This window comes from Penicillium canariense, assembly GCF_028826845.1.
Source record: "Penicillium canariense strain IBT 26290 chromosome Unknown utg000001l_segment0_segment0, whole genome shotgun sequence".
Classification (NCBI taxonomy): Eukaryota; Fungi; Ascomycota; class Eurotiomycetes; order Eurotiales; family Aspergillaceae; genus Penicillium; species Penicillium canariense.
In genome coordinates this window covers 2,694,455-2,711,245 of record NW_026622728.1, presented here as the reverse complement: position 1 = coordinate 2,711,245, position 16,791 = coordinate 2,694,455, and the positions used below count along the sequence as shown (strand labels likewise).

Genomic DNA, 16,791 nt, shown 5'->3' with positions numbered 1-16,791 from the left:
TTATCTCAGGCGGTCCCGTATTTTTCTGGGGCGCCCGGGCGCCTTGGCGCCCGGGCGCCCGGTTAGAGATAACCTCACTTCCCCCTGTTTCCTCCTCTTCTTTCTCCTCTCCATTCCGTTTTCTTCAAACCCAAGATTACTCCTCCCGCCTTTTCACAATGGCATTCAAGAGCGGGTCGTTCGCGACCTTCCTAATCCTATGCCGTGAGCTCACTCTTCCCCGCGTCCGCTTGAGGCCACCGAGCCTCAGTACCCACGAGCCCACGCATCCGCCCATCCCACAAGACCACGACTGACAGACCCGTTTTAGCAACATGTTTCTTCCTGGGCATCATCTTCTCTATGTTTCCCTACGACTACCCAATCCTGTGGTCCACCACCCCAACCCCGGCCTCTCACTTCGACTATTTCGAGGCGCACCTCCGCTTCCTGCACGCCTCGCCTCCTCTTATTCCACGTATCCTCCACATTGTGATCTTCCTCGGCCTCGCCGGCCTGGTCACCAAGCTCTACAGACCCTCCGAGTCTAACATGCTCTTCGATGGCGCCTCGCTTGTCCTTTACATGTGCGGCGTCACCGTCTACATTGCCAACATTGTAAAGGGCCTGCGCCTCGCCTCTGCCGGCCAGTACGGCGTTGACCTTGCACAAACCCCGGAGGATAAGGATCAGATTCTCGGCCGCGAAGACTCGCTCAAGGTCCTCGCAGCTAGCAACACTATCCTGGCGCTCGTCCTGGTCGGCATTCTAGTCCTGCAGGCCGGCCAGTGGTATGCCGAGCGCAAGGATGCGCAGGAGTACGAGTCGCTTGCGACGGGTAAGAAGAAGGATGCCAGCGAAGCTCCTACCTCGGCCACCGCATCTGGCTCATCCACTGGCAAGCCCGGCCGCCAGGGCAGCCAGCGCAAGAAGAATTAAGCGGCTGTTACTTTCTGAGCTCTGCTTCTCCTTTCGGCGGAAACTTGGGTTACAAACCGCCACTTGCTTTATTCGTGTAGCGCATACGCCTTTTTCCCGCCCACGGCGAAGAAGTTCATACATTACGGTCCGTGGCGGAAAATCTGTTCTTTTCTTTTGCTTCGCCAAAATAAAAACGAGACGTCTCGAGGAGGTCGGTTGGGGGTTGTTCTATGTACACAGACAGGTCCATGATAGCATTTATGTACGAATGATATGAAAATGAAGATGCAGAAATTCGGGGTCACGGTGAACGTCGAGGTCAACGTCGAGGTCAACGTCAAGGTCATGGATATGAACATGAATAGGGGTATGGACCGTAAACGTCTCCCAGATATCGTAGAGATGATGAGAAAAGTGATGGCATATGTCGTCACACCGCAGAAGGGGAATCATAAGACAAATCGTAACGAAGTAAATGGACGAATGAAAATGGAAGAAGCAGGAAGTCAGGCAAATGAGAATGGGCTTCGCGGCAGATCCGGAGAGCGCGGGCTGAGCGCCTTGGCGAAGAGTCCTTCGCCGGATTCGGCACTCGAAGTGCGTGCGATTGTTGCCATAGAGCTCATCGCAGCGAAGCCTCCAGGACCAGTCGTCTGCTGGGCCTCTTGGACGGACTCGGGGGGATGAAGTGCAACTGCCTTAGGCAACTCAGAGCCCGCAGGATTGGTACAGGAGTTTGGAGTCGGCGTAGGATTCGTGACTGGTGTGGGAATGGAGTCCGGCGGTTGTTTGGCGAGAGTGCTGAAGGAGCTGAAGGAAGAAACGGCGACATCAGGGGACTGTGGAGAAAGGAGATGCGCCGAATTTGGACTCGAGTCTGCTGATATCAGTTCTCCGATAGAGGAGCTAGTGACGGCGGAAGACTGACCATCTTTTGCAGACAAGTCTTTCTCGCTGGTCTGCAGTTTCAATCCCTTGAGCTTGTCGGTTAATTTCCTTCCGCTGACTGGGGACACTGGTGTAGCTGGCCCAGTGGGATAGACTGAGTTTGAGGTCGAGGAGTCGTGGCTCCTGGCAACGTCGATAGTCCGTGCTGTAACTCCAAAGTTTGTCTCGATCCATTCCTTCTCCTCTAGTGCCATGTGCAGGGCAACCCCCTCAGCATTATTCAAGCATTCATGGCGAATCTCCTGGTCTAGGACGCGCAGACGCTTCTTCGCCCATATTGTGTGCAGGACTCCTTTCTTTCCGGCCGAGCGACCCGTAGCTCCCAGTTCCGGAGGGAAGATGGCGGGTAATGGGTTCAGCTGGAAAGTATCGCGAGGATTTGGAGTAGGAATTGACGCGATGTCTGCTTTGTCCGAGGGCCGCGGTTCATAACAGAGCGTAACCACAGGCGGGATGGTGACCTGGGAAGGCAGCAAAAAGTAAACGCGGTGAAGGCTGTCACTGGGCCGGTCATCAGCGGGCAGGACAGTAGTCTTGCCGGTCCATGAGACATGCCACGACCCCTCCGCCGCAGATCGGGTCAGGTCATCGTCCTCCCACTCAATCATCAAGATCTTCGTGCCATCATTGCCCTTGCCTGCCTCGAACTCGAATCGGGCCAGTGCCGATATGGACAGGCTACTGCTGTTGGGACCGCGTGGCGTCTCCAGCTCGGCGAATTCGCTGTCTGGGGTGAAGGTGGGCGGTGCTTGAGCCATGGCGGAGCAGGACGTAAAAAAAGAAAAGGTATTGGGAGATTGGGGGGCGCACGGAACACAGACTCGGGAAACTCGGCGACAGGCTTAGGGTGACGCACCGCTTGACAGAGAGGAGGATACGGTACACGTAGTGACAGCCGGGCTGAGTGGGAAGGGGAGGTGCAACGGCTCATGGAGAGAAGAGTAGCGGGCGGGCCGATCACGGGATTCTGGGAATGTATCCTGCGCCGCTTCAATGGAGAGCGCGGGAGGCAGACATTTGCGGCTAGTCCTTTTAAGGAAAGGAATAGTATGATCTCTACGATGTTATTTGTCTGTCTGTGAGGGACAGGACGATCCAGCGCAGTGCTTCTCTGCCCCGCCTCTAAATATAGCATCGGCGGTGATACCTTCTTTATCTTTGAACTTCCAGCCACGTGGGTTCCATATAGGTGAAAGAACTGATAGAAGCCCTTTGGCTCATCACTCTCCAGTGTGTACGTATGGAAAATCAGTGTTCATGGACTCGGCTGCTTGTTCATGGTATGATTCACAGGTAATTTTTGACCCCGCGTTGGCTCTCTGGAATGGTCTATTTTTGGCAGATGCAGTGTGATAAGCGGCCTGCATGCAGTACCTATCACCTCAACCCCCACTCCCCCTCTCAACTAACACTGCTGGGTTTGCCAGAGTTCATTCTACCGCTCTTAATCCCATGGCTTCAAATCGCCTTTGACCTGCTGTAAGCTTGTGAATAACACGAAAGGCAGGATGTTTATAATTTCATGTGCTAAGAATGAGGTTGACTTAGCTATGTACCAAATGTACCTTCTTTCTCTCTTTTCTTTTCTTTTTTTATGTTCTTGGGATCCAAGATCAGAGCACTATATGGAACTTGATTGAGGATTAGCTTAAAGAAAAGCTAGGTCAAAACAGTAAAATCTATTTTAAACTTTCTCTTCCAGAAACCTACTAACTAGAATAATAAACATACCACGGTAAAATTCTCCGCGAATACCAGGGATCTGATCTGCTTGGAGAAGTTCGTTATTCGTTGAAATGTATTGTGTCTACTGAAAAGCATTGAATCTTTTGTTCTAAGGTACCTTCAGTCCATGTTGCACATAAGGACTACCAGATAAGAAGCTGGTGAGAGGTTGGACGTAGTCGCCGGCTGTAGTGTTCGCTCAAGATCGGACTACGCTTCTAGACTATGCCATGAAGCACCAGGATTTCTTCCCGAGCCAATTTCTCCTGGAACAGAGACCCTTGCCCTTTCATAGCTCTTCGGTAGCGTCACGGTGACAACAGGCTTCCTTAGAGACGGCCACCATCAGGCGGGTTACCTTGGCATATGGGGCCTTTCCGCCCGCATCCAGGCAGTTCATGATGGATTTTGAGAAGAGAATTATCTTAAAATTGATACCGAGGATAGGCGATATACGGCACGCAAGAAGTGTAAAACGATGAGAGTGGTACCATACTGTACCGTACTGAAGACCTTGTTCCGAAAGGCAGTATGCATTTCAAGACAAAGACAACCTCCGATCAGCTGAATTGGATATAAATAAACTAGATTCATTATCTAACGGTGTACTCGGGGTCATTGTCTGGTTAAACAGGGCCGTGGTATCGGCGTTTGTGATGGTGTGCAAGCAGCCGAGACGATCACCACGACCGAACGACCTCGACCACATCCCTCTCTAAGGTATAGCGCTACAGATCTAAAATTAACATCATGATAGGTTCCAGCTCCTAATAATAGTCATTTCAGCGAGAGACAGAATCTGCAGTAGTGTGATCGACAGAGCACTGAGGCCTAAGGGGACATTCAATAGTTCAAACCTTCCAAGGCCTCGAGCCGAAGATCAAGTACAGGCCAATCAAGGGCAAGATCACCCCTGCATATAAAGATATCCCGTCACTATTACCGGGCAAGAACCGAGTATGGACTTCTGGAGGGGCATGCATTAGGGTTTGGAAGCGGTACTGTACTGCATGGAATGGAACAGATGAGCGGCCAATCAGAACAATTATTCGAGAATATACAGGCTCATCATGGTATATTGAGATATTTTTGGAAAACGGTCACCCCATGTCTGGATATTGGTTTTCTGTTGATTGGGTTTCTATCCCTATCTCATGGGTAGACAGTGCTATTCTTGTCCTCAACCTTGCCGCCGGGTTGCACAATGGCCAATGACTGGGGCGCTAGTCTCGTTCCCATCGCTAGGAGCGGATGGTCATTGTCAACCTCAGCCTCGAGATCTGATACTTTTGTTCTCACTGCTTCCCTACCAAGGCTAGTAAAGTATGATTTATATACACAAACTCCTATAAATGAATAATGGCTCGATCCATTCACTACTGTAGCTCTTCAATCAACGCGACAAATTGGATATCTCAAGACAGACCCATCGGTGATGTATTGAAGGGGTGTCGTTTAAATTGGAATAGGATCCAAAAATAGCGCTTCGCCTAGCCTTATACTGCAGACGGATCGTGGATGCTGCACGTAGATCCGATACCGGTGTGGTGGGAACCGTCTGTGACAAAGCCTTTGTGTCGGTTACAAGGTCACAATCCAAAATACAGCAGAACCAGGGCTCTTGGATTGAGCGGAAGGAGAATTGGATAGTGAGATTTACGAGACTTCAGCTCGCAGTTCCGGTGGAGGGAGGGGGATGGCGGTGACAGGGAATCAGGATGTGACGCTGTCGAAACGTGGGACAAGAAGAATGACGTTAACGACGATCCTAACGGAACCAGTAGGGGCAGACATGGGGCGCATGTTCCTTGCATAAAACATACGCTTCTAAAATTGGCGTCTTCACGAGAGTCATGCCTCTTGCTGTATCCTTGCTAGCGGCTACTGTTGCCCTTCGCGAACTCCGATTCAATGTGCTAGTCCTGCACAAGATGTGACCAATTTGTGATAGAACGCTTAGACTTGAGCAAGGCAAGCAATAACCATGACCGAAAGAGTCCACTCCGTAGAGCTATCAAAGTATCACATTGGGCGTAGGCCAATGATTCGTTGTCAACAGGGAATTCGAACCCCCTATTCTTCGCGGTCTGATTTGGACCCGAAATAGGAGCGTTCATTGGTCAAAACCAAGGGATGGGAAGCACATGGAGCACAAAGGCTAAAGCAAGCCCGCCCGCTCTGTCCCAAAAATAGGTAACCCTTCCCTGTTGCTGCAGGAGGAGTGTAATGACGGGCAAATGGCTTGTCGGGAATCGGGGGATAGACTGAGCATAGACCCTCTGACGGGCTTATCCCCCGCGTGACAGCCCCACCAGAACGATCCAATCATGCCACGAATATTTGCAGATTCTCTCTTCGAGCACACACTATACAAATGCAGGATAGCGCGGGCGCTTAAATGAGATCGATGAGCGGGCCTTTCCCCTAAGCCCATGGCACTGGGATCAGCGATTGGATAATGTATATATGTGGGTCTCTATTCGGTTTTCTGTGCACCCCCATCACCGGGGCATTGAACTCCCTAATCCCTTTTACCGGCCGTTTCTATGAGGGGTTTGAAACCTAGGAAGTCAGGAGGTCCACCATATGGCTTTCTCGTAAAGTATGTGGCCTGGGATGGGCTTCTAGTCGGGGATGTAGGGGCTTACAACGGGGCGACCGATACACCTGTAAAGTATTTGCCGTCATGGTTACTTACGCTCCCTCTTGGCAAAATCTTACCAGTCTCCAAGATCTCAATAATAATCAAAATTTTCACGCAATACAACATTCGGCTCTTTAATATTACCAACGAGTGGATGACGCGGGCAGTCAAGCAATTGTAATGATTATCCTGCTCAAGGTCACTTGTACCATGTACACACTGATGACAATCAAGGTCAAGTGATACTCTCTGGGCCTCTATTTCCACCGCAATACACCGAGTCTATTGTTCCGCGTTATTGTAAAATTCACTTTGTTACAACTCAGATCAAGAAGCTAATGATAGTTTCCGATCGTATAATAATCTACCAAAACATTCTCTCGCGAGTATTTATCTCGTGACTCCGTATATGCATGCACTACAGTAGCTCCGGTAGGGTATTCTCCGATAATTTCGCCCAAAGGTCACCTACGGTAATGATACCACAGGAACATGGATATAATACATACAATACAGAATGGTTGAGAGCTCGTACAGTGTCTGGCTTCCTACAGATATACTGTAGCATCAGGCCAGATTACAACGCACCAAAAAATTGGTGGCTGGCTAGCAAGGTAATCTCGGGCGTCTAGCCATTACTAGACCGATTTGAGTTGTCCGAGTTCATCCAGCAATCGAACAATCCTTCGAGTCATTAACTGTCGTACTACGCGGCTCAAGGACCGGGGCTATTGTATGGGGCTATGTACTACGTATCAACTCTTCTCTGTTGTGACAGGGGTTGATGCCTTGTGGCGTGTGGTTTGAATGGCACTATTCGTCACTGCTATTAAGCGTTCCATGCCACCGGCGCCAGCTTATTGCAATACAAAAAGAAGTACGGTTTATTTTACGCACTTGTCGATTCAGCCTGCTATTCGAATTATGCTCCCGTGACCATCTCGGTTACCTCTGGCGCTTGAATGGCGCCAAGTGTAAAGTTCATGATGCTGGCTGGGCTTCTTGGTGGCCATTCTATGCGCCCTGGCTATGCAGTCCACTGGGTCAGCGGTACAACTAGCCTATCGAGCGAGGAATTTCACAAACCTAGGGTAGAAGGCTGAAATCTTAGTTAGCCATGCGCGTAATAGCCCGTGTATCCGTGGACAAGATTCCATACCTTATGCAAAGTGAACTCTGTTTACCAGGGCGAACAATGAGACTCGTCCTATCTCGGATTGAGCTCGAACCCTGGCTTGAGCCTCCCCGGAACAAATGCATATGCGTTAGCCTGATCTGGGTACGGCCACGATCCTTCGGGCGTCGAGGGTAATGTTGGTTTTCTCTATGTCAAGCTGGAGTTTCCAACATCCCCTAATGCAGGTGACACGTGGAAAGGGCCCAAGGGTAACCATTCCCTTGGGGCTACCATACCTAATGATCCCGTGGCGCAACAAAATAACCTGAACTTGACTCAGCGTTCCGCCTTGGGCTAATAGGTGTCGACGGATTAGGCGATGGTTCTCGCCAACCTAGCTCCGGCGAGGCCCATTCGCTTCAAGGTGGAGGGCGACTAACGTGGCCCCATGGGCCTTCAGATCCTCACCGGGGGAGCGACGTTACAAACTGTATTACTATCATAGCCCTCGCGCATTTCACTGTTGAGCATGATCAGTCTGACGTGCCCGTGGCCAAAGTCTGGAGCGGTATCTATCAAGGTGACTAAGAAGAAAGGAATATCAATATTCACACCGCTTGAGATGAAGCTATCTGCTTTGTAAAGGGACGGACATATGCCGAATGAGGAAGAAAGTTGATCGATAGCAATTCCTAGCTCAAATACCACGAAACTCCGAGCTGGACCAAACACGGGCAGCCCCCACAGAAAGACCCAGAAAATAATCCTTGCATTCCCTTTTCTCCGCCACCAACAATAACACAAATCAAGTACTGGACAAAGTAAGAACCACGTCAGAAACTCCATTCTCCCCCCGACCCAGATAATCGGCGTGCATAAGATACCGGTTAAGCGAACAGACAATGAGGCGTTACCAGAAGAAAATTGAGCCCAGGCTGTGCGAGAAAACAATGCGAATAGTCTAACCATGTCATGAGGACCCCATAGTGAAAGTAGTCGTATCAAAAGAACCAAGCAAAAGTATTGGCGGGATGCCAGTCGCTGGACGCGCGGGACAAATTGAGAACTAGAGAGGTCATGGCGCGAATAGAGGAATCAGGCCTCCCTCACCCCATACAGGGGCGCATGCGCGCCTTCCAAATAATCCCTAATCATCACCGCACTCGCTCGTTTTGCGACGCTTCCCCTTTGGTGGAGGGTCCAACTGCGTCCGCTTGTATGTAACAGTTCGAGTTACCACTTGGCGAACACTGACCGCTTTTCCACCCGCACTCCTCGGTGTTTCAATATATCGTATCTTCCAATCGGAAGGGGAAAAGGGCGATCGGATTGTTCGTGCGCTCCCGGGGGAATCACTCAAAGAAGAGTAAACGCATGACGGGATGCGAAGACGTCGTAAAGAGGGAAGTCTGGCCGATTGGGGACTCGCAGACTGTTGGCTGGCAGCTGGCGAACGAGGCGGAATTGCGCTAGTTGTCTTTGGTCCGTCGCTAGAAGCACTTGAAGGCACGGATATTGGTGAAGGGCGTCGCTTTTCAAAATTGAATCGCTGAAAATCAACTCCAGCACTTGCTGGGCCACTCATGACCGGCGTAAGGGCCTCCAAAAACTTTTCATAAGAAGGGGGGGTGAGCGATGGTGTTGGAGTCCCATCCTCGCATTTGATGGAAAGAGGCGTCGCCGGGAGGGGACTGAGTTCGGAAGGGAATGTCATGGATTTAGGTGTTTTGAGAGGATAGAGCACAGGCTTGGTCGGTGCCATGATGTGGACTTGCAAGCAATAAATAAGAGATGAGAATGGGAATGCAGCAGTGGTGGGTCAAAAGAGGCGAAGCAAAAAGATGCTGGGGGGAGAAGGCAAGCAAGAGGTGGGAGCAGAGGCAGGGATCCAAACAGTTTAAGTCAATGCGCTAGGCAGCGGAAATGGGGGCGGGCGGTGTTCAAAAAACAAGAAGATATAATTGGAAGGCCGAGGCGTTGATCGGCAGGTGGAAGAGACGAGAGAATAAAAAGCCCACAGCAACACTAAGAAAGGGTAGTAGCCCGGTCGTGGCGCGGTCAAAGAGAGATCCAAGTTGGCGGAGCAATTCGCAAGACACAAGTCGCGAGACGGATCTATAAGGGCGGAGCGACGAGGACGACACGGCAGCGGTATTGTATGGAACGATCGGTAAAATACTGTATCGATGTGTCTGACGGTGACGATACAGTTCGGTGTATTTCTGACTGGCTGACTGAGGGACTGGGCTATTCGGAAGGCGGTTAGGTTTGCGTGTTCAGTTCTCAGCTGCAAGAAAAGCGTTTAAACTGTTGTCACCCACTCTTGTTGCCCGGAGGATTTCCTCCAAGTTGGAGAATTCAAATGAAGGATTAAGACGGAGCCGTTTGAGAGCCCAGGATAGATTCCCCGCTTTGCGAGCAGTGGATGCTGATGGTCACAGATTGGACGCTGCAAGAGCAAAAGGAATAGGCTTGGAATCTCAGTCCAGCTGATTGTCCTAAGCCTCGGGTGGCCTGTTGGGGGAAAGGAGGGGGGGAAGGATGTTTGTGTTCCCGAAGGGTTTATCTCCTGGTTATAAGCCTTCTCAATCCACACACCATGGAGCCGCGTGGCTGTAGACAGGAGTAGGATCAGCGATTAATTAATCTTGCTGAGCCCATGAAGAAATTGTCTCTCTGCTAGGCTGTTTCATATTGGCCCTGGTCAGGGGCCTTCGCCGCTCACTCAACCCTCCTGGTTCGCTCTGACTAAAGCGCGCGGTTCCTCCTTAAAAACCCAGCGGCTCGCCCACGCCACTCTGCAACGAATGAAACAATATCATGTTAGCCGAAAAGTCTTGAAAGTCTGCCAATACTCTGCGGCTTTCCTTGGGTGACCCTAAAACCCCGTGAGGGAGAATGGTTACTAATAATAGAGATGAATAAGCCCACCTTGTCCAGTAGATTAATACTGGAGTATGCGTAGTCAAACATGAATTACTACCGATTGAGTACATCGATATATCAACTTTCGTTTTGCAGACCGCAACGTACATAAGTGCTAGTATTTACCGGGTAGATTCAGGCTCAATACCCGCACAAGAGCCCCGAGATTTGGCAAAATGAAGCAGTTCAATGTGTAAAGGGCCTGTCATTTTACGGAAAGCAAATGGGATCCATTACTGGGAGGCAAGCGCTCAGATTCAGATCATGGCCGGCCCTTTAGAGGCGCTTGAATCGTACCGTGCCTTCCTTTCCAATGATAGCCTGCAAGAAACCCTTCGCCTATTTCCCAACAATTATGCCGATTGATCGTTTCAGAATATTGAAGTCCTATTCTGGAGATCGATGTCGCTGTTGCCCTCCCGTTCAAACTGCATCGGGATCCACTTCATGATCTAGGAGAACCCATCACAGGGTGCATCACCAATGGTGGCTATTGTTTAGTCTCTAATTGAAAAATTCAAGAACTTTACGGAAGAAGCCACGAGCAGAGACTAATGTCACGCGCGCTGGCTGTTGCCTCGACGACAAGCGCCGGTTGTGTACTACTTCTGTGTTTGTTTGACAATGCCTATTTCGAGCAGATTATCATTCCCTGTTTTATACTGGAATTGCTTTCAAGTATACAGCGTGTAGCTTTCCTTATTGCTGCTAGGGGATTCTTGTGCTACGTGCTTTTGTTGAAGCCCCGATGAAGGAAATTTAGAATAGATTCGAAGGGAAGAGGACAGCACACTTTTCCATAATTGACTTCTCAATTTCAGATTTGAGTGAAAAATGCGGCCAGGCCGCCTGCCAATTAATTTAATAACGCCTAGCTTAATTCTTTCTGAGTTCCTATCGTGCGACTTACCATGAGAAACTGCAATATCCCGATTCTGCGAACAATAGATAACCACTGAGCTCATTTATAAACACCCTGAGCCTTCGAGGGAGTAAGAGCGGGGATCTTCATCGGGACATTTAGAAGATATGGCAAGGGAAATTGCCTTCCTTTCTAGTTATGGCAGTTTCAAAGCCGTCGTCAAGAATTGTCACAGTGAACAGGTTGGTACCAAAAGGTTAACGTCATCTCTGGCTCATCGAGCCATGAACAAATCTCCAAGATCCATTCCGAAAATGATGAGTATAGGTCAAGTTTGTCGTAAACCCACTACCTCTTATGGGAGACCCGAATGTTCCAAACAGGGTGGATTATGTTAGATATATAGATGTAGGTAACTGAGTGAAATGACACGTATATGGAAATTGGACAAGATGAAATTCCATTTTGCTCCTATAATTGCGCACATCTCTGTAAGGTTTGAGATCTATGAAGCAATGCATACGCAAAAAAAATATGTGCAGACTTTCACTCCGGGTCTTGAAACTCTTTATCAGTATAATGCTGCCGTATCGTGCAGTGCACGGTGAAATGTTCCCACCCTGTGAACTTGAATTCTTCCATGAAAACAAAATCGAGAGCCACACCAGCCAAACACCAAAAAGCATACCAGGGAATAAGGCATAAAACACATGAAAATCCAAACCGCAACTCCACCATTTATTTTGAGAATCAGTAACTCCAGACACAAAAAAGGCAACTTGAAAGACTAAATCAAATCAACAAATAGCGCCAGTCATTTCGCTGCATAATGTCGCGCCAATGGACATTTTGCTTTTTGATTGACCGCGTTCTTGTGTGACTAGAGCTGGGAGGCGATGGAATTTCTTGTTTAAGGCCAAATTGTCCATCTTGCGACTGCTCAGCATCGCTTGGTGGCGATATTGTCTCATCTGACAGTCGCCAAGCCTCTTGGACCAGGCGATACATTCGGCCAAAACTGCCAAAGTCGCCAATTTCCCCAAGCGCAGCAGCTCGTTCTGCGAGAACTGTGCGAAACTCGCTATTCGGCGCAGAGAAAGTACCAGCCATAAGCAATGGCCAGACTAAGGAGCGATCAAAACCATAAGGCCCTGCAGGTATAAATTGAAGAGCGTTGGTGATGGATGAGACGAGATTGACGATGCTGGGTTGATTGCGATCAAAGCCTGGAACGAGGCTGCATAGATAGAGGCGGGCGGCAAAGCGGAAGATAGTGCTCATGGTATTTGTTAGCTGATCTGGTCGAAGCGTTCCTGTGCAGGTATAAGGATGCTCCAAAATTTGATTGGCAGACTCGGTGTATTCCAGTTGAGCACCAAGGGCGGAAACGTGGTGGCAGACAGACAAGTCATCAATACGACCTTCCGTCTTCAGAGAATCCAAGCAGGCAATCTCTGAGATGAGGTACATGATACGATCATCACATCCCATTAACTCTCGCAGGCCAGAGGCTGTTCCACTCAGATGCTTGGTCCGGTACGTGTGCGCAAACTGCGGAGTTTTGCCCAGCATCGTGGCTCCGAGAATGTCGATCCAGGTTGTGAGGGACATGCTGAAAGGGCTGATAGTAGCCGAAGGTTTTGTGGCCGGGAGTGCTACTGAATTTGGCAATTCTAGCTTATTAACTAGATTTGATACTGCTTGGAAATGATCGCTCCAAGGAATATCTGGCAGGCAATCATCAGGTGCGCCAACCGAGCAGTGGAAAAATATCATTGCCAAAGTCGAATCCAAAATTTTTTCATGGTCGGTATCGCTATTGAGAGCCTGGCATAACTGAGAGATAGCCTCATACCGATGCCGCATAATGTCATGATCAATTTGCTCAGCAGTAAGGCCGACAGTTGTTTTCAGATGAATGGCGGCGACGCTCAAACAACAGTGGAGATAGGATCTGTTTGTTTCGAGTGATGTTAAAATTGCCTTTGCGCGAGCAAGACCTTGTTGGTGGACCTCGGAAATGGGAAATATCATGCGCAGGACATTTTCGATGAAGTGGTCCAAAAATGGCCGGTCGTGCTCCTCCACCGGAATATTTGCGGATTGGAGATATGTTATCGCTGTTCCATTTGCTTGTTGCGGAAGAGTAGGATCGAGGCTGCCGTATGGACCGGCCTGATTAAAGCATTCTTCTTGTAACCAGTCGTCTCCATGGAAGTTGGGAAGAGTTGTGTGTAGCTGTGGGGGTCCCATCGCACTGAATGTGGAGACAGAGGAGTCATGTCGGAAGGGAACATCATTGACAAATGTCTGTCGCTCGGTTCGAACGTCAACTTCGTAAGGCGCATACTGGGGCGGGTAGGAGCTAGGAGGAAATGCAGGAGTCTGAACATGAGAGGCAAAAGGGTCATAGGCTTCGGTAAAAGTCGGGCGGTTGAATTCGTAATCTCCAGCCATCACAAGCGGGGGCGATCCAGCGGAAGGTCCAAGTGTGCGTTCCATTTGGTCTGTAAGGAGTGCACAGCGTCAGAAAATCAATCATTCAATTGCGATATAGACATGAATGGGTGTGTACCTTGATTTGAACCCCGTCGCTCGACTATTTTGGTTTGCTTTATCTTGTTTTTAACGCGCTCTTTTTGAAGTCGACGCTGTTCTGCGCTCGCCCACCACATCGGTCGCTTGTATTCGCACTTTAGACTGAGGTTGGTGCACGCCTTGCATGAAGGATGGCCCTCGTCGCACTTCTTTCGTCGTAGCCGGCAAGTGAAACACCCTAAGGGAAAGTTATTAGACCGAGAACTATCAAAGAACAATGGAAATGTTCCAACGCATAGAATAATCATCATGATACCGGGTCTCCCTGTCACGAACTTACCGGACCTTGAACGCTTGTGAAGTTTTGTGGCAGACTTTCCAGTCGAATCCGCGTTGATAGTGTCAACCTCAGATGCGTCATTTTTCTTCGCTGGCTGAATTGAGGAGCCGAGAGAGGGCTTAGAATGGGGCATTTTGTGTGTGTTGAGAGTCGGAGAAACAGTGGATAGTGTGCAAAGGGAAGACTAAGAGACGAATTTATCCCATCAAAACAAGCTGCGCGGCAACAACTGAGTTATAAGAGAGCCGCTAATGGAGCTATGCGCCCTCGTTCAGGAGGGAGGGGAAACGAAAAGGGAACGAAAAAAAGCACAGAGATGGTTTGGCTCGTGTGCCTGGTCTCTCAGAGACGGAAGAGAGTACAGAACCGAGTTGTAATGTTGAGGATGGGATGGATTGAGGCGGAATGTTTCATCTGGATATGCTTGGAGGAAGAAGACTTTAAAGACTAATATGCGATCTAACCTGCATCTCGCGATGCTTCTATTTTTTGACAAGCTACGCAAGTACTGGCTGATCGAAGCCAGGCGGCCATGCGAACATGGGCGGGGATCTGCAGCTGGGACAAATGACACCGAACGTGGCCTAAATTTGGGATCATTTTGAACAGGGATAAGTTTCCTGTTGGTTGGCTTGCGCATGTGGGTTCGATCGGCCCCCGAATGCTCGCTTCTGTAAGTAGAGTCAAGTGAGCCGAATGGGATGTGTGACAACTCCTAGGCTCCATTGGCTGGGGGTCTGCATGCAGATAGCTGGTACAGACGCTGATAGGCTACAAGCTTCAATCACAAAGTTTGATTTCTTGCTATCACATCATCCGTGCACGATGTCCCCTCCCCAGGCATCCCGCGATGCACTGGACCTGCAAAAACTATTTTATCATTGCGCTCAAGAGAATCCCCTGTCTCATTCCTTAAATAAATTCCTTACTATCGCACCTACTACCAGCAGTCTCATAAGGCAGTGAACAAATTCACATGGCCTCTGACTGCCTGTCATCGTAGCTGGGACCTTTGGGTCGGATGGTCACATTTGGTGGCTGCAGGCACATTGTGGTGGGGTTAGATCGTGACGGGGCTGCAGTTTGTGCATGCCAAGCTTCCATCTTTGCCCGCTTATTGGCCCCGCCTCCTAAAGCCGCGGGCGGTTCGGGCGGTGGGCCGAGCCCATCGTGTGCAAAACGGGCTCTCGAGAACCAACCAACGCCCTGCAGCCGAATCACTCGAGCGGGGAACCCTTCCGTTGCTCGCACGGGACGCACTTGCAGATGTGTATCCCTAATTAGCAACAATTAACCGCCAATCTACAGGCTCTCGGACTAAGGGGCAGATCATCTTGTTCATTATGAACACTTTGCGTTTGAGTAATTCAGCCTTTCTGGGCAAAATTTACTATTAATAACTTTCAGTTAAATCACGCATTAAGAAGAAAATGCAGGCAAAGATCACTAATTATTTCTAATTTAGGATACCTTAAGGGACCTAAGCACCTAGCTTGGGTAAGTCGAAACGTTATTAGCATCATATTCCACTAGGTTGCTTAACGCGGTTCGCTCCGTTGCATATATCACCCAAATGACGGCATTATCTAAAGGTGCAGCGGTTTTTAAGCGAGAACCACAGTCATCTGAGCAACTTGACCGGTTCGCAATTTAATTTGACAGCCTCGGCCTCTGGTGCTCTTAGCTCGAGGCAAGATCCACGAATATCACGATGTAGCCAAATTTTATTTTATTTTACGCATTTGCAGGATTCAGTAAATTGCATTGTCACCTGAGAGGGTACTGATGCTTCATTCCTCGATGGAGTGGGATAGTATGAAGCATGAATGAGTAAACTAGGTGCTAACTACCTAAAGTACGTCTAGTGAGATATCGCCTGCTTACCAGGTGGGAATCAGTGACCAACTTTGAACACACAATGATGTCCTCTAGTACTCTATCAGTCTGTAGAAACCGTCTCCTCGACAGGGTAGATGATGTTATACAAGTGCAAATAATTTGGTTCCAGTCTAGTTTGTCGGCAAATTAGTCCATTCCACCTCATTCCCGGGCCAAGGATGCTTCAGACTGATTATATATCTTCTATGTTATGTTTCTCAATTTACAAAAACCCCTGAAAAACCTATGGTGAGGCTATTTCCTATTTCTTCCAAAATATAAGATAGACAAAACGTAAGAGGTTTGAGAGCAGAACAGAACATTTCCAGGTTGATATGGACGGGGCCTTGGTGGAAATTTCTAGCATGCCCGTGTTGAATAAGCGCGTCTGGGTGTACGTTGTCAAAATGGTAGAAGTTATGCGGACGGAGATAGAGACAGAACGGGCAGAAGGATGGTAAGCTAGGCTCCGTACGGTTCCGTCAAGGAAAATGCGAAGAATGGATTGTCGTGATCAGTTAGTCAACTTTACAATGTGTCGAGTTGCGCCCACTCGTGCGGGGTTCAGGTAGGGTGTAATTTTAGGAACGGTGCCACTCACGATTCCAAACACACAAGCACATGCCGAATGGTTTTCCCTGTGTCATCTGAGAGGCTGTTTGACTACCGAAGGTATAACCAACGTTTCGTCTCGAGTTTGGTGAGAAAATTGCGAGGCGAATCACCCTCAGGCAGAAGCAAATCCATCTATTTCTGGAAACAATGAAGCGCCCTGAAAAGCCGGAAATGTTGGCTAATGCCTGTCTGTTGCTAAAATTATCAGCATTTACTGTTTCTTCGGGGCAATTATGGGCAGATTTCCCGTGTGTGATCAACCCCAGATAGCTGCCTTAGCGCCAATGTGACAAGTAATT

At 49.1% G+C, this 16,791-nt stretch overlaps 4 protein-coding genes across 4 annotated transcripts; 1 reads left to right on the top strand and 3 right to left on the bottom strand.

Annotated features, from left to right (window-relative positions):
• Positions 1-158: 158 nt before the first annotated feature.
• N7482_000938 (putative secretory component protein shr3) lies at positions 159-918 on the top strand (the record flags this gene model as incomplete). Its single annotated transcript, XM_056683063.1, has 2 exons — positions 159-204; positions 251-918. 2 exons carry the CDS (start codon positions 159-161, stop codon positions 916-918), a joined length of 714 nt encoding a protein of 237 aa, XP_056546669.1.
• A 488-nt stretch (positions 919-1,406) lies between these two features.
• On the bottom strand, positions 1,407-2,606 carry N7482_000937 (uncharacterized protein; the record flags this gene model as incomplete). The annotated part of the gene is made up of 1 exon (XM_056683062.1): positions 1,407-2,606. One exon carries the CDS (start codon positions 2,604-2,606, stop codon positions 1,407-1,409), a length of 1,200 nt encoding a protein of 399 aa, XP_056546668.1.
• Positions 2,607-8,481: 5,875 nt separating this feature from the next.
• On the bottom strand, positions 8,482-9,096 carry N7482_000936 (uncharacterized protein; the record flags this gene model as incomplete). Its single annotated transcript, XM_056683061.1, has 1 exon — positions 8,482-9,096. The coding sequence occupies one exon, from the start codon at positions 9,094-9,096 to the stop codon at positions 8,482-8,484; it is 615 nt and encodes a 204-aa protein (XP_056546667.1).
• A 2,817-nt stretch (positions 9,097-11,913) lies between these two features.
• Positions 11,914-14,132, bottom strand: N7482_000935 (Zn(II)2Cys6 transcription factor; the record flags this gene model as incomplete). Its single annotated transcript, XM_056683060.1, has 3 exons — positions 11,914-13,628; positions 13,697-13,897; positions 14,000-14,132. 3 exons carry the CDS (start codon positions 14,130-14,132, stop codon positions 11,914-11,916), a joined length of 2,049 nt encoding a protein of 682 aa, XP_056546666.1.
• Between the last annotated feature and the right edge of the window lie 2,659 nt (positions 14,133-16,791).